This window comes from Phalacrocorax carbo, chromosome 11, assembly GCF_963921805.1.
Source record: "Phalacrocorax carbo chromosome 11, bPhaCar2.1, whole genome shotgun sequence".
NCBI lineage: Eukaryota > Metazoa > Chordata > Aves > Suliformes > Phalacrocoracidae > Phalacrocorax > Phalacrocorax carbo.
Window position 1 is genome coordinate 12,107,132 of NC_087523.1, and position 26,941 is coordinate 12,134,072.

At 50.9% G+C, this 26,941-nt stretch overlaps 1 protein-coding gene across 2 annotated transcripts in view; it reads right to left on the bottom strand.

Annotated features, from left to right (window-relative positions):
• Positions 1–345: 345 nt before the first annotated feature.
• Positions 346–26,941, bottom strand: part of FRMPD3 (FERM and PDZ domain containing 3) — a 65,820-nt gene continuing 39,224 nt past the window's right edge. For both annotated transcript variants that reach the window (XM_064463136.1, XM_064463137.1), the window contains 4 exons: positions 25,978–26,157; positions 14,698–14,842; positions 7,112–7,933; positions 346–6,308 (listed from right to left, as the gene is read on the bottom strand). In XM_064463136.1, the coding sequence (XP_064319206.1) occupies positions 3,439–6,308; positions 7,112–7,933; positions 14,698–14,842; positions 25,978–26,157 (4,017 nt within the window). In that variant the 3' untranslated portion in view covers positions 346–3,438. The remainder of the gene's footprint in view (positions 6,309–7,111; positions 7,934–14,697; positions 14,843–25,977; positions 26,158–26,941) is intronic.

Sequence of the window (26,941 nt, forward strand, 5' to 3'; positions counted from 1 at the left end):
CCCGGTGGCAGCTGTGAAGGGGTGAGTGCTGCTGGAGGTGTTCCCCTCACAGTGGGGAATTAAGCCAAAATGCACATTAACAATACAAACTGTGCCAAGTCAAACAGTTCATTTCAAACCTGCATTTTTGCTGCTTCATGGCTTCTTTCGTAGCCTGGTACTTAACTGCTGTGGAGTCCAGCAACATTGTGGAGCACTTAAGCTGTGCTCTTCCAGTACGCAGATACGTGCATTTCTATAGCAACAAAAATAGGGGGTTTTGCTTATGAACAGTGTTCTGTACAGCTAAGAATAGATACATTTCCACAAAGTTCTTAAAAAAAGACACAAATGCTAGTTTGGATATTAAGATTAATATATTTAATCTTTCTTGTTTGTAAAACAAGACATAAATTTGTGTATATATATAATTTATATATTTTTTATTTATATATACTATATACAGACAATAAAAAAATTTTCCTCTGTATTAGATTGAGAGACTCATGGAGGAATGATATAGGCATAACAGGGAGCTCGAAGAAACTCAGAGTTTTGTCATAGATAATTTACGGGGAAAAGAAAAACACGGCTCCCTGTTGGCCTTCAGCATTACAACAGGCTTTGTCCACCACGGACTGAAATCCGAATTGGCTCTTCCACTGTATATTTGCTACATGGTTCTTGAAAGCAGGAGGCTGTCCCCACAGCAGGATCCTCTCTGCCTTGCTGGCAGCAACGGCCAAAGTCCGGGACAGCCATGGGCTAGGGGAGGTTATTGCACTCGGTAGAGGATGCGCATGTTAAAAGCACATTGTGCATTTCCATAACTCCTATGGAAGAACGAGAGATTTCAAATGTGCGTATTTATAAAATATAATAGATATGGGAAGTGATTGATTGTATGAAGACCCCTGATCATCCCCAACCACTGGGGCAAGCTGGCTGGGTTTGGTAACCGGTCTCACTTCTGTGAGGCTGATGCCACGATCTCCCTTTCCAGCTGGAGGTGGGTGTGATGGGCAGAGGCGCAGGGACCCCAGCAGGGCCTGCTCTCCCCATGCACATTTGAAGTGCAGTGAGTGGCAGGGTAAGGGTAATGCAATGTGTAACCTTGCATTTTTCTCCTTGCTCCGTTTTGGAGGGTGGGTGCAGTAAAGCACCAGTTAAGGTGGTGTGATTGATTAGGTCTAGAAGCTAGACTGGGAGGAGGAGGAGAACCTCTGGGCGCAAAGAGAAGCAATTGGGAATCATTTTACTATTCACCTTGAAGTGAAAAAAAAATTCAAAACCCTCAACTCCAAATAAATAACCATCACGCAGTACTAAATAATGCTGCTTATGGCAGTCAGTCCAGTGGAGACAGGAAAAGGACCCCAACGCCCTCACAAGGAAGGCAGCTCCTTTGGCCGATGGCAGTAGCACTGCCTGGCTTGGGGGCAAGCTGTGGTTCACAGACAAAGCTGATCTGGGATTCCTCTCTAATGGGCATGGTGAAAGGAAATAGGAGAGGGTTTGGGCTGAGCCTTGGAGGCACGGACCTGACCTCTGGAGAATGGTGTCAGATCGGTCTCACTCTCAGTTGCTAGCCCAGTTTCTGGCTTGCAATGGTCAAAGATCAACCCGGGTTCCTTGCAGGCTCTCTAGTGTGGACACAGCCATCCAGCAGAGGAAGGCAAACATAGAATCATAGAATCATTTAGGTTGGGGAAGTCCCTTAAGATCATCTAGTATAACCATTAACCTAACACTGCCAAGTCCACCACTAAACCATGTCCCTAAGCGCCACGTCTACATGTGTTTTAAATACCTCTGTGGGTGGTGACTCAACCGCTTCCCTGGGAAGCCTGTTCCAGTGCTTGATAACCATTTCAGTGAAGAAATTTTTCCTAATATCCCATCTAAACCTCCCCTGGTGCAACCTGAGGCCATTTCCTCGCGTCCTATTGCTTATTACTTGGGAGAAGAGACCAACACTACCTCGATACAACCTGCTTTCAGGTAATTGTAGAGGGCGATAAGGTCCCTCCTCAGCCTCTTCTCCAGACCAAGCAACCCCAGTTTCCTCAGCCACTCCTCATCAGACTTGTTCTCCAGGCCCTTCACCAGCTTCATTGCTCTTCTCTGGACATGCTCCAGCACCCGGCACTTGGCCTTGTTAAACCTCATACAGCTGGCCTCGGCCCATTGACCCAGCCTGTCCATATCGAGACCCCTTCTACCCTCAAACAGATCAACGCTCCCACCCAACTTGGTGTCTTCTGCAGACTTATGGAGGGTGGACCCAATCCCCTCATCCAGATCATTGATAAAGATGTTAAACAGAACTGGCTGCAATATGGGCCCTGGGGAACACCACTTGTGACTGGCAGCCAACTGGATTTAACTCCATTCACCACAACCCTTTGGGCCCGGCCATCCAGCCAGTTTTTTACCCAATGAAGAGTACTCCCGTCCAAGCCATAAGAACATTCTCCAGGAGAATGCTGTGGGAAATGGTGTCAAGGGCTTTACTAAACTCTAGGTAGATAATATCCACAGCCTTTCTTTCCCTCATCCACTAAGCTGGTCACCTTGTTGTAGAACGAGATCAGGTTAGTCAAGCAGGACCTGCCTTTCCTAAATCCATGCTGACTGGGCCTGATCACCTGGTTGTCTTGCATGTGCCGTGTGATGGCACTCAAGATGATCTGCTCCATAACCTTCCCTGGCACTGAGGCCAGGCTGACAGGCCTGTAGTACCCTGGATCCTCCCTACTTATGCGCATTAGGCCCTCACCTTTTGCACAGGTAGCACCTGTGCAGCTAGGGTGTTGCTGCCGGAGCTGTGAGAGTAGAGCCTGCTAGGGTAACCTAGCTCTGCCCCAGGATTACGGTATCCTGCCCATGCTAGGACTACTTCCCAAGCCCTAGCATAGCAGCTGGGACTTGCACCCCAGAGATCCCTTCTGCTGCTAATTATGTTGCATTTGAGGGCCAGGAAGAAGCTGGAGGCAGAACAGCTGTTTACATTGCAAGACACTGGTTTGGCTCCAAACTGCCCAAGTGAAGCCGGGAGATTTCAGCTCAGTTCCTGCTAACTCACTGGCCCACCACACACTGTGACAAAGGTCTTTGCACAGGTGAGGCCCAGAACCACATGAAACCAAACTAGTCTGGGGACGGGGTGACTGTGCCTCCCAAGTACCATCAATGACAAGCCAGCATGGGAGAGCACACAGAGCAGCTGCTTGATGCCCCTGATGAGCCGGTTGCACAGCTTGTGACAGGACATGAATTTACCCTTCAAACACATGACCAACACAACCATCCATTCTGCAGAGATAAAAGAGTGTCTTGGCTACTGCAAACCCCAGTAGATGTGGGCCTGTAGACATGCATCCTCACCAGACCTGTGCGATCTGAGAACCACTAGCACATGGCCCAGCACGCGCTGGCTTGTTGGTTTTCATCACTGGCTTACTTGTTGATCAATGTCTTTAAGGAGCGTGTGAGCGTGCTCATGACAGTGGCAACTGTGGCTGACTGGCGGGCGAGCTGCTCCACCGTCTGCTGGTGGCTCAGCGTTCTGGCCGTGGACTCCTCTGCAGCCTTCAGGAGAAAGGTGTAGTTTCTCACCACCTCCTCTACCTTCGTCAGCAGCTCTTGGCGCTGGGACTCCGAGCGCACGACATACACCAGCCTCACAAATGTCTCGATGAGGCTGCTTAGCACCTGGAAGCTGCTCGTGATGGCAGAAAGCATGTGGGTAGGACTCTTGTCGACGGCTGCCATGCGGCGGCAGGACGCTCGAAACTCCTTGAACTTGAGGGCGAGCTCTTGCTTGTACTCAGCCAGCTGGGAGATGTAGAGTTTGCAGTCCCGGACGTCAGGGCTCACCACACACTGCCTCAGAATAGTCAGGAGCTCATTGGTGTCCAGCTGCACTTGCAGAAACCCATTGGGAAAGCTGTAGGCATGGCCTCGAAGGGTGTTGATCTTTGCCAAGCTCCCCTCAAAACTGGAGGTCCTTAAATCTATTTCCTGGGTCTGACTGTCATTGGGACTGCTGCAGGCTGTTGCATCTAGGACCTGAAGAGTCCGGCTCATGACTGGGACCATCTGATTGTCTAGCTTCATTCCTGGGAGTATCTGCATGGGAATGGAATAGGACAGCTCATCCTTCTCGCTCCCATCATCTGCAACATCACATTTCCTGTAATAGAAGCAGTACCGGATGGAGCAGCACTTCTCATCCTCCATGTCTTCATCCCGCAGCTCAGCAGGGCTTGGATACATCTCCTCCTGCACAGAGAACACTGCTGAACCCTTCTGGTTCTTCTTCTCCTGTGCTATCTGGACATAGGAGGGGTCAGCCACTCCAGAGGCTTCCTGGATTTTGCTCTTCAGAACAGGACAAAGAATGCTGGGCTCAGGCTCTTTATGGGGGCCTTTCTGCTTGGTTGTATAGATGTTCTGGTAAATGTCAGAGGATGGGTATGTCCTTTCAGTCTTATCTATTTCACTGACACTGTAGCGACGCAAGAGCTTCCTGTAGTGTGGAGCACCCATGCACTCTCCCCGGGAAGTGCACGTTGTCAAACAGGACACGCTGTTCTCTGGATCTGACCGGTAGTCTCTGGACTCTAAACTTGTGGATCGTATCCGCTTGCCTTTGGAAGGGCTGCTCACACTTGTCAGCCTAATGGCTTCTCCCTGCTTCTGGTCATCTGTAACTTTATCCCTCTCTTGACTCTCCAGTTCTGGCATCACTGTCTGGTTTGGGGGTGGCCTCACCCCCCTGCAAATCCGCTTGCAGTCGCAGCTGCGCCTTTGCTCCCTGGACATCCCTGGGACTTTTTGCACAGGACTGCTCCTTAGCTGGCAGCTGCAGCGCCCAGGGGCAGGAGGGTGCAGATACTCTTGTGGTGGGAGGTCACTTTTGCTCTTTGGCTTAAGCAGCTCTTCAAGGAATTCCAGCTCATACTGCTTCACTTTCTGCAGCTGGGCCTGCCGCTCATCCGTCTCCTTCTTCAGTCGGGTTGGAAATGTTGCAGAGAACAGGTTCTTCAACCTGAAGGGAGCTTTTGGAGCTTTGGGTTTAGCTGGGACTGATGTCCCAGCATCTTGTTGGGTCACCTCCAGGACTTTTTCTACTTTTTTGGAAGGCACAGTGCTGATCTGCAGGCTCTCGGTTCTGGGCACCAGTTGGATTAGCCCTTTGGGTTCCTCACTGGTGCTCCTGAAAGTGCTACCAGGTGATGGAGAGTGCAGATTGCTGCTCTCAGCTTTTAAGCTTTTGGCTGAACTTTCCTGTTGCATTTTCTGTCCTTGGTTTGAAGGAGCTATGTGTTTCTGAAAGACAAGGCTCGTGGCTTCCCCACCTGCCTTCTGACCTGGCTCTCCACTTGGGGTTTTTCCTGGAACATCTCTACTCACTTTTTGCTGGTAGCTTTTAGAGGCAAAAGTCTGACTGGGCATTATTTCCTCACCTGCTGAGGTAAGGTGGAAAGCTTCAGCTTTACTGCCATGAGCTTCTTTAGGACTTGGAGAAACTTCACAGTGCTGCTGCGGAGAGATTTGCTGCTGCTGCTGCCAGTTGCATAATGCCTCTGCAGTTTGTGGACCTCCTTTAACTTTCAAAGGCTTGCTGCTGGCTGATGCACAGCTGCTGGTACCATTCATGTTCTTATCTTCTTTTGAGGTTGCTACCACTTGGGGAGCTGAGCCTTTTGCATTTGCCACTTGCTGCAGAACAGCTGAAATGATGGCTGGAGTTACACCACTTTTCTGATCCAGGAGGAGCTTGGAGCTTGGCTGGACTTCTTTGGGCATCTTCTCTTGTAGATCTTGTACCTGCTCCCTGATTGGGGCTGTTGTGGCATGCAGAGATACCTCAAAGGCAGCTTTTGTGTGTCCTGCACCTTTGCATTCAAAGCCTGGTACCGGAGCTCCCCTGTTCTGCTCATTAAGCTGGGGGGTCAGTACTGGCTCAACAGCCAAGGTGTAGCTCCGCTCAGCGTGCTGCTGCTCCTGTTTGCTCTTGCAATTGGTAAGTTTGGGGCTCTGGTGAGAGAAAGCTGGCTTCAATGAAGGGCTCGGCTCCTGGCAGCTGATGGGGTAGGGTGAGGTGAGAACAGCCTGGGCAGCACAGCTCTGGATTCGGAAAGGCAAATCCTTTCTGGCCAGAAGATTTTCTTTGTTGATGTGTTGAGCAAGGAAGTAGGCTGCGTTCTGATGCTGCTTCATAGCAGAGACCATCTCTGAGACATCAGTTAGCTCTGAAGAGTTTGTTTCATGGCCAGAATCCAAGGATGACTCAGGGGTGATGGCAGCCAGGACAATAAGACCTGAGGAGGGACACAAATAAAACCCCATGACAAAACTTACACCACACTGCTACATGGTGGAGAGGGGAACTCCATGCAGCAGGAGGGTCCCAGGAATGCAGGACACAGCATCCCACTTTAGTGACTTCCCGCCACTGAGAGTTAATGCTTTTAAGAGCGATCACTTGTCAGCACTGAGCTAGCTTGCTAGCTCAATTCAGCAGGTGCTTTTACCAGGAAAAGGTCCTGGGAAGCCTTCCAGTGTTAGTGATACCAGAACTACAGGGACTTGTCTGGAGCAAGAAGGAAAATTGGGCAACAGCTACTCTGCCATAGTGAGTAGGGCAGTGAAGGTGGAGGGCGACAAAGGACTGTGCTGCCAGCAGGCTGGTCCCAGAGACACCCATCTGACAGCAGGTTTGTCCTGTGAAGGGCTCACACACTGCAAAACCTGGGTGGGAACCTGCAAAGACTGAGGGCCGAAGGTACCAGCTGAGTGGGGTCACAGCAGGGAGGAACTCATACTCACAGTACTGGTTTGTTCATGTTTCACCCTAGCATTGTGGCATGCGGACCATGGCAGAGACAGGATAACCAAGAGACTCCTTCAGTCACTGTCAGGGAGGGGAGTCTCACCTCAGCTTCTCAGAAATCTTCTGAGCAGCAGCTTGGCTGGTCCTGCCAGAGCCTGTTGCTATAACTTAGTTTTTCTAGAAGCTGCTCCACAATCACATGTAGGATGGGAGAAGGAGACTAAAGGGAAGGATGTACCATAGGAAAGAAAGGCTTAAAGGGAAAAAAGAAAGTCACAGCCGCTGAAATACCTGCTGTCTGCTGTGGTGGTGGATGTGGGCAATCCTCTGAAGCAGCCAGGGCTTCTAGTGCCTGCAGGGTGGACACCAGGGCATCGTCCAGCTCTTGCGCATGGTCTCGGACTGTCCGTGGTTGCACATTGTCTATCAGCGTGACAGGGATCTCATCGTAGAGGATGCCACAGAGGTGCCGTCCCTGCTCCTGGTTCTGGGCAGCTGCCCGGCGCTTGGGGTCGTCCTCATCTGAGCTGTTGTCTCGGAAGCCGGGAGGGGGGGCAGTGATGGCGGGGAGCAGGGATGTTGTCTCGTCTTCTTCCTCATCGCTCCCAGGAGGGGGAAGCGACATCAAGTCCACCATATTGTCCCGGGCACTTCCTGGCTTACCCCCCTTGCATGAGGTCAGCCGGCTCTTGATTTTGGCTTGGCAGGAGTCGCAGTAGAAGTGCGAGGTGTCACTCCGCAGGTGGGTGTCTATGGTGTGTGCCCTGGCCCTGCATGCGTGCCTGTCTTGGTCAAGGCCATCTGGGTCACATTCATTAGCTTCCCCATTGTAGCCTTGTCCAGAACTTTTGGAAGTGGGGTCAGATTTGGTCCTGGGACGAGTTTCCTCAAAAAAAATCAGGTTTTCATTGATATCCGTCCTGCTCTCTCTTTCCTTCCTCTGCTCTCGCATGTGCAGGTAGCAAAAGCTGATGAGCTCCGAGTCCGAAGCCCTGGCGGCTGGAGCCCCAGCTGCTCCGGTGCTGGCGGCAGAGCCACACACCAGCCCACTCTCTTTCTTTCCTGCATGCCCTGCCGTAGCAGGACGGTGGAGGTTGTGTGCGTTGATGTAATCTAAACCAAAACAACAACAGGCTCATTAGAAGCAGCACCCAGAAGAAGGGAAAACAGCATGGGGAAGCTCCTGCTCACTCTGGAGAAGCACCCACGTGTCCTCTGCCCAACTGGCTGGTCTTTTGAAAAACCATCATCTGCAACTTGCTGGGCCTATTGGCCAGTAATGGGTGCAGGAAGAAATGTCCTGCACATGTGGATCATAGAATCATAGAATGGTTTGGGTTGGAAGGGCCTTTAAAGGTCATCTAATCCAACCACTCCGCAGCAAACAGGGACATCTTCCCCTAGATCAGGTTGCTCAGAGCCCCGTCCAGCCTGACCTGGAATGTTTCCAGGGATGGGGCATCTACAGCCTCTCTGGGCAACCTGGGCCGGTGTTTCACCACCCTCATCATAAAAAATATTTTCCTTATATCTAGTCTGAATCGACCCTCTTCTAGTTTAAAACCATCACCCCTTGTCCTATCACTATAGGCCCTGTTAAAAAGTGTGTCCCCGTCTTATAAGCCCCCTATAAGTACTGAAAGGCCACACTAAGGAATCCCCGGAGCCTTCTCTTCTCCAGCCTAAAACCCTTAACTCTCTCAGCCTGTCCTCCTAGGAGAGCTGTTCCAGCCCTCAGATCATTTTCGTATCCCTCCTCTGGACCAACTCCAACAGGTCCCTGTCTTTCTTGTGCTGAGGACTCCAGAGCTGGATTCAGCACTCCAGGTGGGGTCTCACCAGAGCAGAGTAGAGGGGCAGAATCACCTCCCTCCACCTGATCGTCATGCTTCCTTTGATGCAGCCCAGGATACTGTTGGCTTTCTGGGCTGCAAGCGCACATTGCTGGCTCATGTCCAGCTTTTCATCCACCAGTCCCTCTCCGCAGGGCTGCTCTCAATCCCTTCATCCCCCAGCCTGTATTGATACTGGGGTTGCCCCGACCCAGGTGCAGGACTTTACACTTGGCCTTGTTGAACCTCATGAGGTTCACAAGGGCCCACCTCTCTAGTTTGCCCAGGTCCCTCTGGATGGCATCCCATCCCTCAGGCATGTCAACTGCACGACTCAGCTGGGTGTCATCTGCAAACTTGCTGAGGGTGCACTCGATCCCACTACATCATTGATGAAAGTATTAAACAGTACTGGTCCCAGTATGGACCCCTGAGGGACACCACTTGTCACTGATCTCCATCTGGACATTGAGCCATTGACCACTACCATCTGGATGTGACCATCCAGCCAATTCCTTATCCATCAAACAGTCCACCCATCAAATCCATATCTCTCCGATTTAGAGAGAAGGATGTTGTGGGGGGCTGTGTCAAAGGCCTTACAGAAGTTCAGATAGATGACATCCATAGCTCTTCCCTTGTCCACTGATGTAGTCACTCCATCACAGAAGGGCACTAGGTTGGTCAGGCAGGACTTGCCCTTGGTGAAGCCATGCTGGCTGTCGTGAATCACATCACTGTCCTCCATGTGCTTTAGCATAACTTTTAGGAGGTTCCATGATCTTCCCAGGCACAGAGGTGAGGCTGACAGGTCAGTAGTTCCCAGGATCCTCCTTTCTACTGTTTTTAAAAATGGGTGCAATGTTTCCCTTTTTCCAATAACCATGACTTCATCTGTCTTCCATGACTTTTCTGATATCATGGAGAGTGGCTTGGCAACTATATCAGCCAATTCCCTCTGAGATGCATCTTATTAGGTCTCACAGACTTATGTATGTTCAGGTTCCTCACGTAGTCACAAACCTGATCTTCTCTTACAGTGAGAGGGACTTTGCTCCTCCAGTCTCTGTCTTGCAGCCCATCCACTTGAGAGGTTTGGGGAGGTTGCCAATGAAGACTGAGGCAAAAAAGTTGTTGAGTACCTCAGCCTTCTCCTCGCCTGTTGTTACCAGTTTGCCAGTTGTGTTCATCAGGGTCAGTACACTTTCTGTGACCTTCCTTTTCTGGCTGATAAACCTGTAGAAGCCCCTCTTATTATTCTTTGTATCCCTTGCCAAGGTCAGTTCCATCTGCACCTTCGCCTCCCTGACTCCATCCCTACACAACCAGGCACTGTCCCTATACTCCTCCCAGGATACCTGTCCCTGCTTCCACTGCCTGTGCATTTCTTTCTTGCCCTTTAGTTTGACCAGCAGGCCTTGACTCATCCATGCTGGTCTCTTGCCTTCCGTGCCTGATTTCTTACACATGAGGATCGAGAGCTCCTGCACTCTATAGAAAGTATCCTTAAAGATCTGCCAGCTCTGTTCTGCTCCCTTGTCCCAGGGGAGTTTCCCAGGGCGTACTATTGGCTAACTCCTTGAACAGATCACAGGCTGGAAGGGATTTCGGGTGATCAGCTTGTCTGTTCCCCACCTCTGAGGCAGGAAAACCATAACTAAAGCAATCTTTGTAAAGCATGTGTGATGGAAGAGAGTGCATTCCCATAGGTGGTTTTGTGTCCACCACACTTGTCTTGGCCTCCCCACCTGAGTGTGTGGATCTCTCTAGAGGAAAGGGTTAAGCCCTGAGGGATACCATGTGTGTTGCCACCAAGAGCAGGAGGGGGTCTACTGACACTGAAGACAAGGGACTTTATGGCTCTGAGGCATCAACCCCTCCCTGCAATAAGAAGAGAAGGGAAGACCTGGAGGAGGCAGAAGGGAGAGGAACATAGAGATTTACATGGTAGACATGGAAGATGGCAAGCTCAAAAAAAGCCCATGTGGTACTGAAGAAGCTGACAGGCCTTTTTTTCCTAAATCAATAAGATCTGGATTCCCATTAAAAAAGAGCTGTTGAAAGTGTTTCAGCGAGGCCCTTAGGTGTGGCTGGGGTACAGTGATGTTGGAGGCCAGAAGAGCCTAGAGGGTGGCTGGAAAGGATTTAGAAGCAGTTGAGCTCTAGCCAGCAAAAGCCCTGTGACACACTGACAAAGCAGGCTACCTCCTCATGTGGTTTGCTCCATCCAAAACGATTACGTGCTATAGAGTTTAATCATTATATGATTAAAATTTTATAAATTTAAATTTTATAAATTTAAATATTATGACATTTATAAAAAGAAACTATTGACCCTAAAGCTCTTTTTTTTTTTCCAAGGAATTAGATCACTGACACCATGGACCAGCAGCACAACTGATAAGTGCCCTTTTACAACCAACCTTTAGACATCAGAAATATTGTCCTGTTCCTCCCTCTCCATCTCCCCACCCATCTCTTTTTTAGACTAACCACAGCAAATTCCTTTAACCATTCCTGACAGGTCTGTTTCCTAAATGTCTCAGCTTTCTTACTGCTCAGCTCTGGACTCCGTCCACGTCGGCTACATGGGAAAACGTCTTTTTTCTGTGCTGTGTGACAGCAGCAGGAAGAGGAGGCAAGATCCCAGTAGCTTGCTGGGAGGCAGAGCTGGGCAGAACCAGAGGAGGGCTGGCCAGCACAGCGGACACTGGGACACCTGGGTGTGGGTGCTGCACCACCAAGCCACCAGCCATATTCAGAGGGCAATAGGAGCAGCCTGACTGCATGCACAAACGAGGACCTTCAGCCTCAGTCTGCCAGTTCATACATGATATGGCAAGAAGGAATTGTCACCATTTTTGCACAATGTTGGCCAGACCAAGCAGTTTTCCTCAGGAGACTGCTAAACGTGGTGCAATATTGCCTTTTGGGGAGACATCCAATGTAGCTTGGCTGACTTTAAGTGACAGATCCCGCCCCCCCAGTCCCTTGGCCCTTGTTGCTCATGATCCATTCGCTGCTTCTGTCTGGCTGACAGCTATTGGATCAGGCTAGCTCTGAAAGAACCCTCTGCTCCTGCTGTTAAGTATTTCCCTGCGACAGTTTCCCCTTGCTCCCTTGTGCGATGCAAGTGGCTGAAATGTTGCTTGAACTTCTGGCCAGTGGTCCACCCCTCAGGAGGGGCATCTGTCTGCATTACAGGTTGAATTGTGCAGCTGTGCTGAGAATGACTGCCAGGGGGATGCAGGCTCCATCTTACCAAGTATAAATTAAATCAAATAAATCCTACTTAAGTTCATTAGCTCAACAAATTGGACAATTTGCATCCCCAAACACACATTTGCATTATACTGCTCATCACCTGCAATGCTAAAATCCCAGTCAGAACAATATCTCTCTCATTTATGGACATAACAGTACTCAGAAATGACAGTTGTGTGTGTGAACACAAGGCTGCTGCAGCCAGGGATGTGTGCTCAGTGCTGGGCTGTTGTGGGATGTCAGGGACAAAAGCAGACGCTTTCCCAAAGCCAGACACCTCTGATGGGTCATGCTAGCAGCCTGCCCCGCTTGGACAGCCTTGCTGTCTGCCCATGCTGAGCCAAATGGGGCCAAAACCCTAAAATCCATAATCCAGCTGCTGGGTGCTCTTGGGCAGAAGGTCATGATGAAGAGCTGAGAGAGCAGCCAAGTGCATGGGGCTGCTTGGCTGATGATGGTTGCTGGCGGGAGCAGCGAGAGGAAGGGGCAGGGAGGCAAATTGCCTGTGGAGCTCCAGCATGGCACAACCCTTCCTGTGGAGGGCAAGGATTTGGCATATGGCTCTGCAGGGAAATGCAGAGAGATGGATCTAACTGACAGCATCCGGACAGAGCGTGCATTTCTAAAGATGTCTGCAGTTCAGCAGGAGGTTTTGATGGGCCTCGGGGAAGACGGATGTGCTCCTCGTCTAAGCAAAAAGCACGGTCCAGGGCTTGATTTTACATTTACGATTCTGGCACAGCCTGCCTGCAGCCTGGAGTCAAAGTCTGGGCTAACTTGTTTCATCCCAGTGGGGCTTTCTTATCGTTCCTGCACAGATGTGCTAATGATCAGCAGTCCCCGCTCCTTGTGATCCGCCTAGCTCCTGACAACTCAGCCTGCAGCTGTAGCAAGACCAGAACTGTGAGCAGACTTTGTTTTTTCAATAGACACTAGATTCACTCCTGAAGGATGCCTGAGAGTCTGGGCTGAGTGTATTGGGTCTGCAGGGAAACTGTTCCACTCCACTGGTCAGAGAGGTTTTCATTGCAGCCCTGAGGATAGACCAGGCTATCCAGAGAGGGGCTAGCTCTTTGGTATGAAGACCATGGAGCCATTGCTTCGCTCCTGTCCTACCCACACAGTGACTTCCCCTCACACTCACTCCAGCCCCCTGAAGAGTGACGTTGGTTTCTTGAGGCTGTCAAGAAAAGGGCAAGATCTACTACCCCTTTTGGTGTAGGTTTGGACCATGCCCACAAAGCAAAATCTCCCCGAGGAAAAATCTGGGCTATTATCACTATTGCTGGAGTGTGGAAAAGCACCACTTGTACATACTGAGACATCCCCTGAGTGACCAGTAACTGTGGGTGCCACCAGCCTCCCCCTGAGCCCATGGGGATGTGCTGGGATGCCTTCTACTTCCTACTGCATTCCTCTCACTCCCCACAGCCATGTGCCCCATGTGAACCTGTAGCCCATCTCAGGGTGACATGACCCAGGGAAGGACTGCTCTGATGATAGCCAGTTAAGATGGAAACACCTCCACTCACAGCAAAATGCGACTAAATGTGTTTCTGTAGGGCACCCAGAGCAGAAAGCACAGTGACAGCTGTGCATAAGAGGAGTAGGTGAAGAAATGAAAGGAAACCATGTGCGTATACTTATGCCAACCTGCCAGGTCTTTCCCTGGATTCACTGAGGTTGCTGCAGATGCTTTCCTGATGCCTCTTGTGAGTGTGTCCTCCCACATGTGCTAAGTCCATGTCTGGGTGCCTTCCTCAGACCTCAGAGGAACTGAGTCCTTTCCCAAGGACCCTGCTAGCTCTCAGCAGTCCCCCCACCTCTCCCAGCCAGTCCCATCTTGAGGAGGCAGTTTTGACACTCTACCAGCTGAACCAAAGACCTGTCACAGCTCTCTGGAGCTGCAGTGTCACTCAGGAGGTCTGGGGGCAACTTTCTAGAGTCAGCTGGATTGGTATTTTGCCCATGTCCAGCCACTGATCCTGTATTTTCTATATTTCCCTATACAAAAATATGTGATGTGAACACCTGCATGGAACAAGAGCATGTAGCTCATGGTTGGCTCTTGTTTGAAATCACTCTTGAGAATCATCGATCATTTTGACAGCGACTCACACCTGCAATCTATCCACAAGCATTGGTGCCTGGTGGGACAGAACCTGTCTTTAGCTGTTCTGATCTCCTGCTGTGCCCAGACCAGCCCTCTGCTCCCTGCATCAGGCTGGGCACCTTAAAAGTTTCCTTCCTGATTTAGGAAATCAGCAGAGCAGCTGTGCTTGCAGAGGTGCCTGTGCAGCCCAGATCCCCACTGATGGAGGCGGCCATGTCCAAAGACAGCAGGAGTGCAGTCCCTGGCTGAGCGCATACACTCACGTTGGTCTCGAGCCAGGATGCCGGCCAAGGAGCATGTGCTGCATCCCTGCGGCAATGCACAGGCTGTTCTGTGAGGACCCAGTATTTAGCTGGCAGCATTATGGTCTGTTCAAAAGGCACGTCCTGGATCTGCTCTAGGAGCTGCCAGAACAACACTTGCAGTGAGTGTTTAGGGCCCAAGCTGAAACCACAAGTCAGAGCTTATCCAAAATGAGTTGTCTCCCTGCTCCTTGTCTTCTGGTTAAAAGGGTGTCTGCTGGTTCTGCAAGGTGAATGGGAGTGGAGGGAAGGTGCCAGAGAAACCCTTCTTCTTTCTAAAGCTGCAGAGCACTGGGAGGAGGGAGGAGGAGGGGGAGAGGGAGGCTGGGGAGGGGGCTTGGACAGAAAGCAGAGGCTGAAACGTACCTGCCTTGATAATCTGAGGTGGGGGCAGCTGGCTGGGGGCCCTGGAGAACATCATCTTCTTAGAGTCCACCAGGAGACGGCAGTAGCCTGCGATCAGGCAGGCAAAGTTGGTGGCTGCAGGCCACTCCATCAGCAACACCAGTGGCTGGAAGGCAAGAGAGGCAAAGAGCATGAGGGCCTTGCAGCTCAGCTGACATGGGACCAGTGCTCCAAAGGGGTTGTGCTGGGTCCCTGCATTGTTTTAACTGCTGAGCTGGCTGGCACTTTTAGCACCTACACAAGAAAAAACAGCCAGGTGCACATCCTTGCTCCAAATCGCCCAACAAATCACTGTGCACAAGAAAGTGCCTTGCTGCAGCTGTAATTCCCGCTTATCAGCTTCCCTAAGGATGATGAAGGAGGTGGAGCCCCACAGGGTCTGTGCATGGCAGACCCCCATGCAACTGGCTCCTGATCATTTGTCTGCGTGTCAATGCTTTAAGACTACCTGCAAGTACCAGTTTAACCATCAGGGAGCTCAGGGAGTTTGTTGAGTCTCCAGCTGCCAGAACCCGTTTCATTGCAGGCACCACGTTGCCCTTCCATAAACGAAGACATCTGCTTCCAGCAAGATGCAGAAGGGGCAAAAATCCATTACAGGCTCCCCCAGCCACCTCTTTGAGCCTGTGGATCTTATTTAAATTTAACCCTTTGGAAAATTAAATTTGTGCTTATGAGCAGATGGTGTCTTCTCTTTTAGAAGACCATTTATTCACACACTAAAAGAGGTCTTTGCTATAAAGAGAAGAAAAAAATCAGACACAATCTGTGTGTCACATATAACCTCACTGCACAGTCTAGCAGTAGACACCACAACTCCCTTACTCCCAGTTCATCCCAAGGAGAAGGTTAGCCAGCCTGGGGAAGCTGTCGGGGTGGGATCCAGCAGCCTGTGCCAGCACAGCTTGGTTGAGTGGTCCACGCTTGGTCTGCGCCCCCAGCACTGCTCAAGGTGGACCCGTGAGATGGAAAAAAAATTGACAGTGCCTTCAGTAAAGTTATTGCATGGCAGCTCTAGCTCTCATCACCCCTTGCACAAAGCACCCCTTACCTAAAAGACCTTTGTACCTGGGTACAGGGTTTATCTGAGGCAACTGGGGGATGTTCAGCTACTGCTGCAGCTTGGGCTGCCCATCCTGCCATCCTGCCCATCTCTTGCACACTGACACACCTTCAGGACTCAGAAGAACTTGTTTACTATCTCCAGGGCAAACCAAGCCCATTTTAAAAATGACTTAAGCCTACGCAGTGTGAAAAGCACTAAAGCTACTTTGGTTTTCTTGTTTTATAACTGTAGGAGGTTCCTGGTACCCACTGGCCAGTTCTGTACTCTGGTCAACACTTGTTTTTTTAAGCCACCAAGACAACTCTGGCCAAAGGAAGACCTGGCCTTACAGCACATCATGCTTTGGACCATATAATACAGTGAACCTGGGTGTGAAGGCATCAGCTCTGGGTAGAGTTGCACGTGATCCCCAAACCATGCCAGCCCCTGGCAGGGCCTGATTCCTTCTAGGACTAGGGTAAAGAAGTTCCCTCCTTGGCTGCTGTGCAGGAAGAGAAAGGAAAAGAAATAACATGATGTGGAAGAGAAGTAACCTGACAAGTGACCACACTCTACTGAGAGGTTCTGCCCCTGCTTGCTTGATGAGACTTTCTGCATCGTGGAAAATAAACCTATGATGACACAGATCAAAGGGAAAGTATCAAGACAGAGGGAAAGGAGAGAAGAGATTCTCCACATAGCTCAAAGGAGGCAGGCATGCAGCAGTGGGGGGGGACACCTCTTAGCTCAGCTCCAGTCTTGACTTAAGTGATGAAAGGAAACCATGTGTTCCAGTTCTGCCATATGAAGCATCCTTAAAACAAGTGCCTTCTACACAGGCCTAAGCCTTCTTGGGTTTTTCAAGCCATCTGTTGAATAAAGAGGCATTTGCACATTTTTCCCCCTCTGTTATGCAGCAGTGAGTGCTAGCAACAAGAAAGGAAACAAACGTCAAGGGGAGGGAGGCAATGGCTGATAAATAGCCCCTACTGGGAGAATAAACGAAGAGGCCAAGGCAGGTTGAGAATTACCTTTCAAAAGGAAAACTAGGGGGGTTAGTTTCCACCACGTGCAAGTCACATGCCAGAGATTCACAGCTAGCTCTCGCAGACACCAAGGCTGAGGGGCGTAGTCATGGATCTTCACTGCCTCCCTGTCAGCACTCGCTGTTCAGCCTGCGGTGCAAGTCTTGGTACCCCAGCTGGGTACCAGTACCTCTGAGACCCAGACCTATTTCCATCTTTGCCCACATACCTCTGCTTCAGGATGCTCCCACCCATCCAGAGATGGGACTGTATGTTCTTGCTGGCAAGAAGCAGCCCCTGGATCAGTCCTCCTCAAGAGAGACAGGACTGAGACACAACCACCCTGACTGGTGTTTCTTGCCTACAAATAAAATGCACACAACGCACCAAGATGCCATGAGGTCCCTGCCAGGTCTCCAAGTAAGCCCAGCCTCCAGACTGGCTTCCAGCAACTGGTGTGTCGCATGCTGGGGCTCGCTGTAGGACTCTGCTCTGTAAAAGAGTAATCTTAATACTGATTAGCATTACAGCTTAGCAAGGGGGCTTAGAAACGATTACTCTCTCATCCTGGCAAGCAAGTGGTGTGAGAGTTCTTCTCTAATTGTCAAGCGTTCAAATATTGTTATTAGGCATTAAATCACTCCAGGGGCAGCTTGAAGCTGTCCACCCGTGCTTCCACCAGCGCTCCAGTGCGCTCCCTGTGGCCCTGGAGCCTGCGCTGCAGGGGCTCTGCGTCCTGATGATGGATTATTGGCTGTTTAAAAAGCTATTGAATGTGAGCAAAGCTGCTGCAGTGGGGCTGTACATCTCATCTGGCCTCGGTGGCGTCTCTGCTGCTCACAGAGGTCTGGCTGTAACCCTTTCCCACATGGGGATACAAGACTGAATCTCTCTCATCCACCTACCTAGGTAATTTTGCTGAGACTGCAGCAGCTCAGCTGCCTTCGAGACTTCCATCCTGCTGCCACATGTCCCTGAAAGTGGCCAACCGATCTGAAAGTGATTTGTGGAGTCAAGAGGCAAAGAAGCAACAGTATCGCAGCAGCCTTGTTTTCTTGGGAAATCAGGCTACAAAGAGGAGGTGTCTGGGATGGCAGCTAACAGAGATGTTATTTTTAGATATCAACAATCTTGGTCACCCTGTTCCATGCAGGCAAGGCAAATAAGACCCTGCGGAGACACCCGGGCACAGGTGAGCTGAGCAAACATTGACTTTCTGAACAGTTGCATGAAAAATTTCCAATGAATGTTGCTAAGGGTTTTAGATGGCAAATTCAGGGCAGCTTTGCAGGGAGCTGCTCTAAGTAACAAGGTGGGACCGTAGTCTGTGCTTTGGGCTTCCTTGTAATACCCATGTCTTGCAGCAAATTGATTCCTTTCCTTTGGAAACATCCTGCGAGGAGCAGTGAGGTCTTGTATTTGTGGTCAGTATTGGCCTGGTCCCCGAGGGCAACATCCCTGCCTCCCCTCCAGATTTTTTAACTTGCTGCTTAATCTCAACCAGACCTGACAAAAAGGCAGCAACTGAGAGAGCATGAATCTTCAGAAGTTTTCTAAACCTGGTGGTGTGGTAGAGCAGAGCGACTTCTGTGAGCAGCTGGAAGGCAAAGATGCCGCGGGAGCAAAATGGATGTTGTTCCTCTAAGACCTGCTCTCTGCCCTGTTGGCACTGATTATTTTTGGAAGTGGCCACAAATTGCAGTACCTCTTTCCCAGCTGTTAATCAGGAAATTGTGTTAATCACTGGTGGGTAACAAGGTATTAACTAGGATAACCCTCTGGTTATCCTCCCACGCATGGATGGTGTATCTCATGCCAACCAGCCCATCCTCTTCCTCCTCCTGACCGGCACGTTCTCACTGCGACAGCTGCGGGGACTCATACCTCAGTGGCCCCAAGGGCTCTGCTTCCCTGGGATGCCAGAGCAGAAATGCCTGTCTGATTTTTGTCAGGGTAGCAGCACCTTTAGGATGAAAGCTGGTTTTACATAGAAGCAAACTTACTGGGATAATCTCTACTCTAAAAATGGCAAATATCAGATTCCCAGTGGGATGCAGAGATAAATGTTCATCTCTGACCTGCAATATGCCAACAAGAAAAGCAGCAAATTTTAAAGAGAATGCTCTTTCTACATCTAAATGCATACTACCAGCCTGAAATGATTGACAGTTTGATCTTTCACTCGTACTGGTTTTCTAAATTTTCTAGTCCTAATAAGGAAAGGACATTTTTTTCACTTAAAGTTTCCAGCTTGGCAACCAGTCTCTCTGGAAAGTAAAATAAAATATATTTATACTGGATATAAGAGATGAGTTTTCCAATAGCTTATTAAGAATGTAGTGCTTTTTCTGTTATGCCCAGCCTTTAAATCAAACCTCGGTGTCCTTCTGGATGATATTCTCTTGTTCAAAGGTGTAGGTTTTGTAGAAGAACACCTGGAAGAAATTTTATGGCCAGGGTTATTCTAGAGGATCTTAACAGTCCTCATATTTAAATTAATTTACGACCTGATCTATGCATGCTATAACCCTTAAGCTTATGTGCATTTCCTTTTAATCTCCCCCCTTCATCATGCACTTTGGGTCTTACCCTGCTTCCTTTAATGTAGTGCAGCAGAAAGGCGGGAGATGAATTGACATAATTTCTGTTCCCTGGTTTACTTGAGGTACAATGCCAAGTTTATATTTAATAACGCAGGCATCCAGGCCTAACAAGACAGCAGTCAATTTTTCCCTTGTACATTGACCTTTCCTTCCCTCCCTTTAAGCATTATTAACTCATCTCTATCAATACCAGGCTGCTTGTGATTAGGACCATTATTTCCAATTTGTTGATCAATAAACCTCCTGCCTTTGTTAGCAGCAGACTTTCAGGTTTCTGCAGCAGTGTCTCCGTCCTTAGGGTTTGAGCAGCTGCCACCTCCGCCGGGTGAATGCCCTCCTCATTCCCTATACCGTCCCACAAAATGTCACAGTGGATGGAGAGGTACCTTAATAGACTGCAAACTTGCAGGTGTCTCCTTCTCTCCACTTCAATGGTGGTGCTGTGTCCCTTTGCAGTGCTGCTGTGGTCCGGGGAAGGCACAGGTCCAGCCTACACATTCCCATCACGCTGCAGCTGTCACGCTGGCCAGCTTTCATCTCCCCTCTGGCTACTCAAAGGGCTCGTGCTCTTCCCTGTGGGATTTCTAATAACCACAGCCTGCCAGTGCTTTTGGCATCCTCCACATTTTCTGTTTGTTGAAGCAAGTTCTCAGGACTCCCACGGTTGCAGCACTGTTGGACTGCGCTCACACCTACAGCACTGGACACCTGAGGTCTGCTTGTTTATTTGTTTTATTTAAAAAAACCACAAATCAAATTTGGCTTTGCAGGCTTAGAAACTTATCCTCTCCACATGCTGTGCAACTCCTGTGTTTCTGGCTGGTTCCTGTCCTGGGTGCCCATGGGTCGAGCCAGGGCTGACACCACACGCTGGCACGTGCTTTGCTTTACATCCCACTGGAATGGCTCTGCGAGGGGTGAAAATGCATCCATGCCTCCCAGCCCAGGTACTGAGCCAAAGGAAATCTTAATCCCTCCCTCTCTCCCATGAGATGACAGTGTTTCAGAATGGCTTAATGTAAATAAAGATGAATTCAGCTTAGGGAACTAGAGCCTTCAGGTCCATTATCAATCCAAAGCCTCGCTCTTTCTGTAGGAGAAATGTGATGGGCTTCAGTCATTGCTTGCGTGAGCAGGAGTAATGCTGGCCTTGCTTGCCCTTGTCAGTTTGGTGGGGCTTTCCACCGTTTTCAATGCATTGGCAATTTGGCAAATGCACACATGGCACTGGCCTCGGCACCCACAGCATGTCCCTGCCACACTTGGCCGGGGCAAGTACCACTGGGCTCGGGGCTGGCTGTGGCCCTGCTGGCACCCACTGCCTCTGGCTCTGGTGGGAAGGCTCAGAGGCAAAGGGGTCACCATCCCATTGTCAGTGAGAGGAAGGGGTGGCTGGTGGGCAGGACTTGGCTCCTTCCAGGGGGAGAAGAGGAGGCTGCACCCTGGCCGTACACTGCGGCTTTTTATTTCCATGGTAGGCTGGAAGCATGCCGGGGCCCCTGGGACACCAACATCAATAGCCAGATTCCAGACGCAGCAGCAGCCGGGGACCTTTCTGAATTAATTTTACCTTTGTTTTCCTCTGTCGAGTCTTGATCTCGGCTAAAGCGCTGGCTGGCTGCAGGCCACGCTGGGTAACATGAAGTCAATTACCCTGATGCCTTTGATTGAATTGCACCTGGCAAGCGGCCAGCCGCTGTGGGCTCCTGCCCTGCAGCCGGGCGCGGGGACGAGGTGCAGCCTGGGACAGGTCCTCCGTTAAACTGCAGACACTTGTCTGGACTCAGGCAATCCAGCTGCTCCCTGAGCGTTCCTCTTTCATTCCCATTCAGAGAGCTTTGGCAGCTTTTTTGCCAATGTCAAGACTCTTAATAATAAAAAGCCCAGTGGCATGTAGCTGTGTAAATCAGAAAGGAGAAATGCTCCATTTGAAAAGACATTTCAGTAAGAACAAAACCTTTGCTTTTGCAGGAGCTGTGGAGCCGCGCAGCCAGGGGTGCGACCTGGTGGAGCCAGCCGGCTGGACGTCAGCAGCTGGCTCCGATGTGCCCGTGGAGCTGAGCAGCTCTCCCCACGCCTCCTGCACTGGGGAGCTTGGGTGAACACGGCGAGCAGCAGCCCCACTGTCTCCTCTGCACCCCATCAGCACTGCTGGGCTTGCCCAGATGCTGGGCAGGAGATGCTGGCACTGCCCTCCCTGGGGATGCTGGGAGGTAGAAGAGGACTTTGCAGTCCTGCGCTGGGGAGGAGGGGAGATGCACGCCTGGAAGCCCAAACCTGAGCTGGCGCTGAAGCATTGGCCACTCTCAAATGCTCGTCCCAGCACTGCTGGGCAGCTGAAGGGAGATGCCCCCAGGAGATGTAGGCCTGTGGGGTCCTCAGACCACCAAGACAAGCTGCATTTAATGCATAAAGATCACAGGAGACACCATGTGCCACCACCCTGTCCCCAGTGAATCTATGAGCTCCAAAATCAATATTCAAACACTGGCAAGTCCGGAGCGCAGGAGGAAGAGTAGAGGAGTGATGGCCCCAGCCAAGAGGGGACTTTGCCAGGTGGGAATGACCACACAATCCTGCAAAATGCCTGCACCGCTGCAGGGCAGCTGGGGAAGCACTGTCCTGCCCCCAGCTGCATACTGTGAACTTTCTCAGCATTTCAAGCAAACCTCTCCCACTCTGTCCAAGTCTGTCAAGGTGAAACCTGCTCCTCTCCTCCCAGCAGCATCCTCAGACATTGCAGGGAATAAAAATCCCTCTTGGGCCCAGTAGCAGAGGCCTGGAGGCTTCGGTTCCTCTGACTTGAGGTTGTGCAGCTCCTCTTCAAGGGGTCCTGCCAGCATTTGCTCCCCCCCTTGCTACCCTCTCAGTGGCAAACAGCTAAAGAAAGCAAAGTAGAGGCACCAGCCCTGGGTTTATATCCCAAATGGGCTGTTTTAAACAGAAACTGAAGCCCAGGATGGAAATGCTCCAAAACAAACCAATTAACTACCCAGTGAATAATTTATAAGACAAACACTGTTTCTTTTCCTCCTGAACTAAACACAAATGGTTTACGGTCTCCTCAAGCCTGCTTGTTACCTGAAAATCTTCCCCAGCTCCTTCATGGCAGGTACACCTGGGCTGCAGTTGCAGACAGGCAGCAGATAAGGATGTCTGTGCAATGCTGGCTGGTGCAGTCGGGGTGTGCAGACCTCCTGGCTGATGGCTGCTCCGTCACCTGACCCCTTTTTTTAGCCCTTAGGATCAACTACACAACATCAATAAACCTGGTGCTTAGAAGTTCAAAATGGCCTTTCTGCAAAATCCCTTAACCGTCACTGAACATCTGCTGTTCCCACTGTAACCCAGCGAGCAGCTGCGATGGGCTGCTGCCACCCCACCAATTCAGGCTGGCTTGCCCACATCCCTGCTGCTGCCTGGGGAATGCACCGGAGCTACCCCAGCACCAGCATCCCACAAAGCTGCACCCGGCATCACGGTGCAACCCTAGGGAGACACCCCCACCTGCTCTGCAAGCCACAGGGCTCTGACGGGCTTCCTGGGGCAATGGGATTTAAGCGCAGGTTCCCACAGCAGTCAGGACACTACTCTGAGCACAACCCTCTAATGGTTTATGATTCACGGCGGAAACAGCTTTATTTGCAACCCAGGGCTTTAGCCGGCGACACGTTCAGTGCAATAGAATAATTGCAGAAAGCAGATTAGCACTGTGAGGTAATGATCTTTTTGCCTGCTTTTCTTAGCCTGCCTCGTCCATCACTGTCCTGCATAGGATTAGCATATGCCTCATTTTGGAGCAGACATTCTGGCTTTAAAACCCAGCCCTTTGGATAACGGTTAAATGAAGACAGATAATAGCATCTTCTGCACTGGCATGGTGCTGAGCCTGCTGAGATTCACAGATGGGATGCTTGCTCTGCTTCAGGCAGGCAGAGGGGCTTTCAGTGGCTGTAGGCAGTTGCCTGGAATTTCTCAGGGAGATAAGCCACTGTACATGCATACATGCTTGCGGGAAGTTGTATGTGAGCTGCTTTTTCTCCAGCAATTGGGAGGCTGGGTAGAGGGGACATGGGAGAAAGTCTACTCCTACAGGAGGAAATGGCTGGTGGTGTTTCGGAGTTAATTACTGCTGCAGAGCATGGCTGAGGGGAGTGGCACTGCAGGATCTGTGGAGATACTGCGTGGCATTTGCCACCTAATTTATAGCATCACCTCAGCCGCCAGCACGTCTCTGCTCCTGTGGCCAATCTCAGCTGTGCACTGGACTGTGCTGGGGACAATGACTGCCCTCTCCCATGCCAGGGAAGAGACAGTAGCACCAGAGGGGCCCGTGCACCCCATTGTGAGCTTGATACGCTCCCGAGACTGAGCATCACTGCGTGGAGCAGAGCTAACGCCGCACATCTCCCTGTGCAGTACTTGCAGCTGGTGAGATGGCCATGGAGTTACATGACAGCAGGAACACGCCATGCTCTGAGCTCTCGCAGTGAGCCACGAGCAGCCGGTCACAGGGTTGTGACCAGCCTATTATTAATGTATTAATATCTCAATTTATACACACATATCAGAGGGGTGTGGGCACCAGAAGGAACCAGAAGGGTTACTCATGGTGGAGTATACCTGGTTATACCTGCTCTGTAAGCAGTAGGGAGGAGACCCGGTGGGCTCCTGCATAGCCCAGTCATCCAGAGGGGCTGGGCAGGGAGGGCTTCCACCTGCCCAGGCTGCAGTGGGGGAGGTTTGAGGGTTTTGAAGGGTAGGGATAGGCACAGCAGGACACCAGGACTTCACCTGGGCCATCACTGACCTCAGTGGGATGCAGAAGAGGGAATATTACAGATAGTACAGTTGACCAAATACCCACTGAATTACAAATGCAAAAAAAAGGCTTCACCAATGTGGCATTTGGAGGGGACAACAGAAACAGAATGGATGAGGATAAGCACGGCTCTGGCAGAGGCTACTGGTGTTACTGCAGTTCAGCAGAGCTACTGGACCAGGCACAGCAGCAGGAAAACAGACTTGGAAGAATTAATGAGCCTGGTGGGAGGAAGTGCTAAAATCCACCAGAAGAGGAGGCAGCAGGAGAATCCTAAACAAATCTACCATATTACATCTGTGAGGCTATGGCTGAAATGGAGCACAAGGAAAGGCCTGCAGAGAGGGCTGAGGATTAGAGTCCTCGCGGGAGATGAGGAAACATGGAGGCAGCCAGCAAAGCAGCTCAGCTTCATCAGCCTCAGGGGGAAAGGGGACGAAATCTGGAGCAGCAAAACTGACCTACAGCCAAAGGCTTGGAGGGCTTGTGCAGATACACCCTGTCTGCTGTGCAGCGCATCTCCATGCCCCACAGCAGTCACAGCTCCACTGTGCCAGATGTCATGGCACGAGACAGCCTTTGCCAAGCACTGCTTCTGTCTAATTTAGCCCAAACTTGATCCTAACTCTGTCCTGTTGAATTCAAGGTGGGAGGAGAGGAGAGGATGAGGCTTGGCATTTATCTGTCAGATCGCTTCCTCCCAGCTCTCAGCGAGAAATGGGCATGGGGAGGCAATGAAACCGAGTATGCCCTGGAGCTACGTGCCTGTGAGTCTTCTGGAGACACATCCTCGCTTATTAAAAACCTGAGCAAAGGCCAATGGAATATCTCCTTAGGATCTTGCAGCTGCTGGACCAGACACCAAAGAAATCAGTAAAGTTCTTACTGTATTGCTGACAGTCCTTCTGAAGGGTTTGGGACCCAGGAGAGATAGGAGACTGTGTGGGGTGAGGAGGGATGGCGGGGCCTGACCATGGGGATCGACTACCAGAACCAGCATTGCACCACACAGCAACTAGCAGGGGATTGCAGGGTGAAAATGCACAAGGCCCAGGAGGGCATGTATGCCGAGGAGTGGAAAGACTGGTCCATGGGCTGAAGAGGAGGAGAATGGAGGCAGCTGGCAAGGTATCCAAGGGGTGGCTTACTGGAGCCAGGGACACCCATGCCCAGGGATGCCCAGAAATCTCTTCTCACACACTTAGCCTGACATCCCCCGCCCCATCATTTCTGGTTCATTCAATGATCTTGCATGGCTCTTGACTAATTCCACAAGCGCTGCTAACACACAAAACCCCACCAGTCCCCTCCAGTACCTGCATCCAGCCCAGGTATGGTCATGGACCGCTCCTCTCCAGCTCTGAGCAGAGGTGAGGTGCTGCCCTACCTCCAAAGGGCCTTGCTGCTTGCCTGGCCTGTGCCACCCCTGTCTGACCCGAGGATCCTGCTCAAACCTTTGGGTAGGTGTTTGGGTTATGGCCAGAAGGCCACCATGCCTGCACCACACACCCTTGGCATCAGTCCCTGCCTCTATGGAATAAGGAGCTAGACAGGCAGGGGAGATGCCACAGACCCCATGTCCTATGAGTGCAATGTGAAAGGGACTTCTGAGTCCCTAGAAATCTCCAAGCAGATGCTTCAACATGCACTTCTGTCCTGAACCCCCTCAAAGGCAGGCACCAGACAACCACAGCCTCTGCAATAGCCCCTCTCCCTGGTGCCTGCCTCCAGGGCAACCATGCCTACCTTGGCATCCAGGATGCTCGTCTCTACCCGGGCCACCCCCTGGTTCTCCCTGAACAGCTGGATCTTGCTGACCTTGCTGAACTCTGACAACACCGTGGTGAGGTTGGTCTTCAGGTCAATGACGTGGCTGATGCCGTGCCGGGGTCCCACCAGAAGTGTGGTGGCTGGCTGCTTCTCATCCTGGCAACATGAGCACATGGAGAAAGGGAGACAGATGGACAGGAGTGAACAAATGCACCCTGGGGCTGCACAGGCTGCACCTGGCTCTCTCTGTGGAGCCAAGCCTTGATGTCAGCAGCTCTGGCAGGTCCCGGATGGCTTTTGAAGAGCAGCAGGTGAACCTGGTGCCGTAAACCTCCCCCCTCCCTGAGCCTCTCTGCAGAGCTGGGAACAGTGTGCAGGATGCCAAGGCTCTTTAAAAATAAAGCACTGAACTGACTGTCCACATGAAATATTCAGGCCTGCTGGTGTCACTACAAAAATGTAACAGCATGTTACAAATCTGCCTGATCTGACATTGCCTCTGAGAGAAGGAAGCAGATGAGGGAGTGAATGCATTTTAGAAAAGAAGAAAGACTAAAGTCTTGACTGCAAATAGAGATCTTTCTTGCTCTGGTCTGCCCAGGAAGGGTGCTTCAAGCCAGACCTGGAGGTGAAAGGGAGCTGGGCAGACCAGTGCAGAAGAGAATAAGGAAATACTTTTTACTATTTACATGTGGTTCAATTCCTAGGCTGGCTCAGAGTCACTGCTTTGGTGTCAGAGATGAAAAAAAAAAAGGCAGGCACCCACACCAGAGGTGAGTTGCCTAGTGCTGCACACGCACAGTGTTGGAGGCAGGCTCTGACTGCTCAGCCATGGCACTGACCAGACACCACGTGGTTCTGCCTTCACCGATTTTCTACAGGCAGCCTTTGAGCTGAGAGGTGAGGAGCTCTGAGGTGTAGTGGAAGATCAGATCAAAGG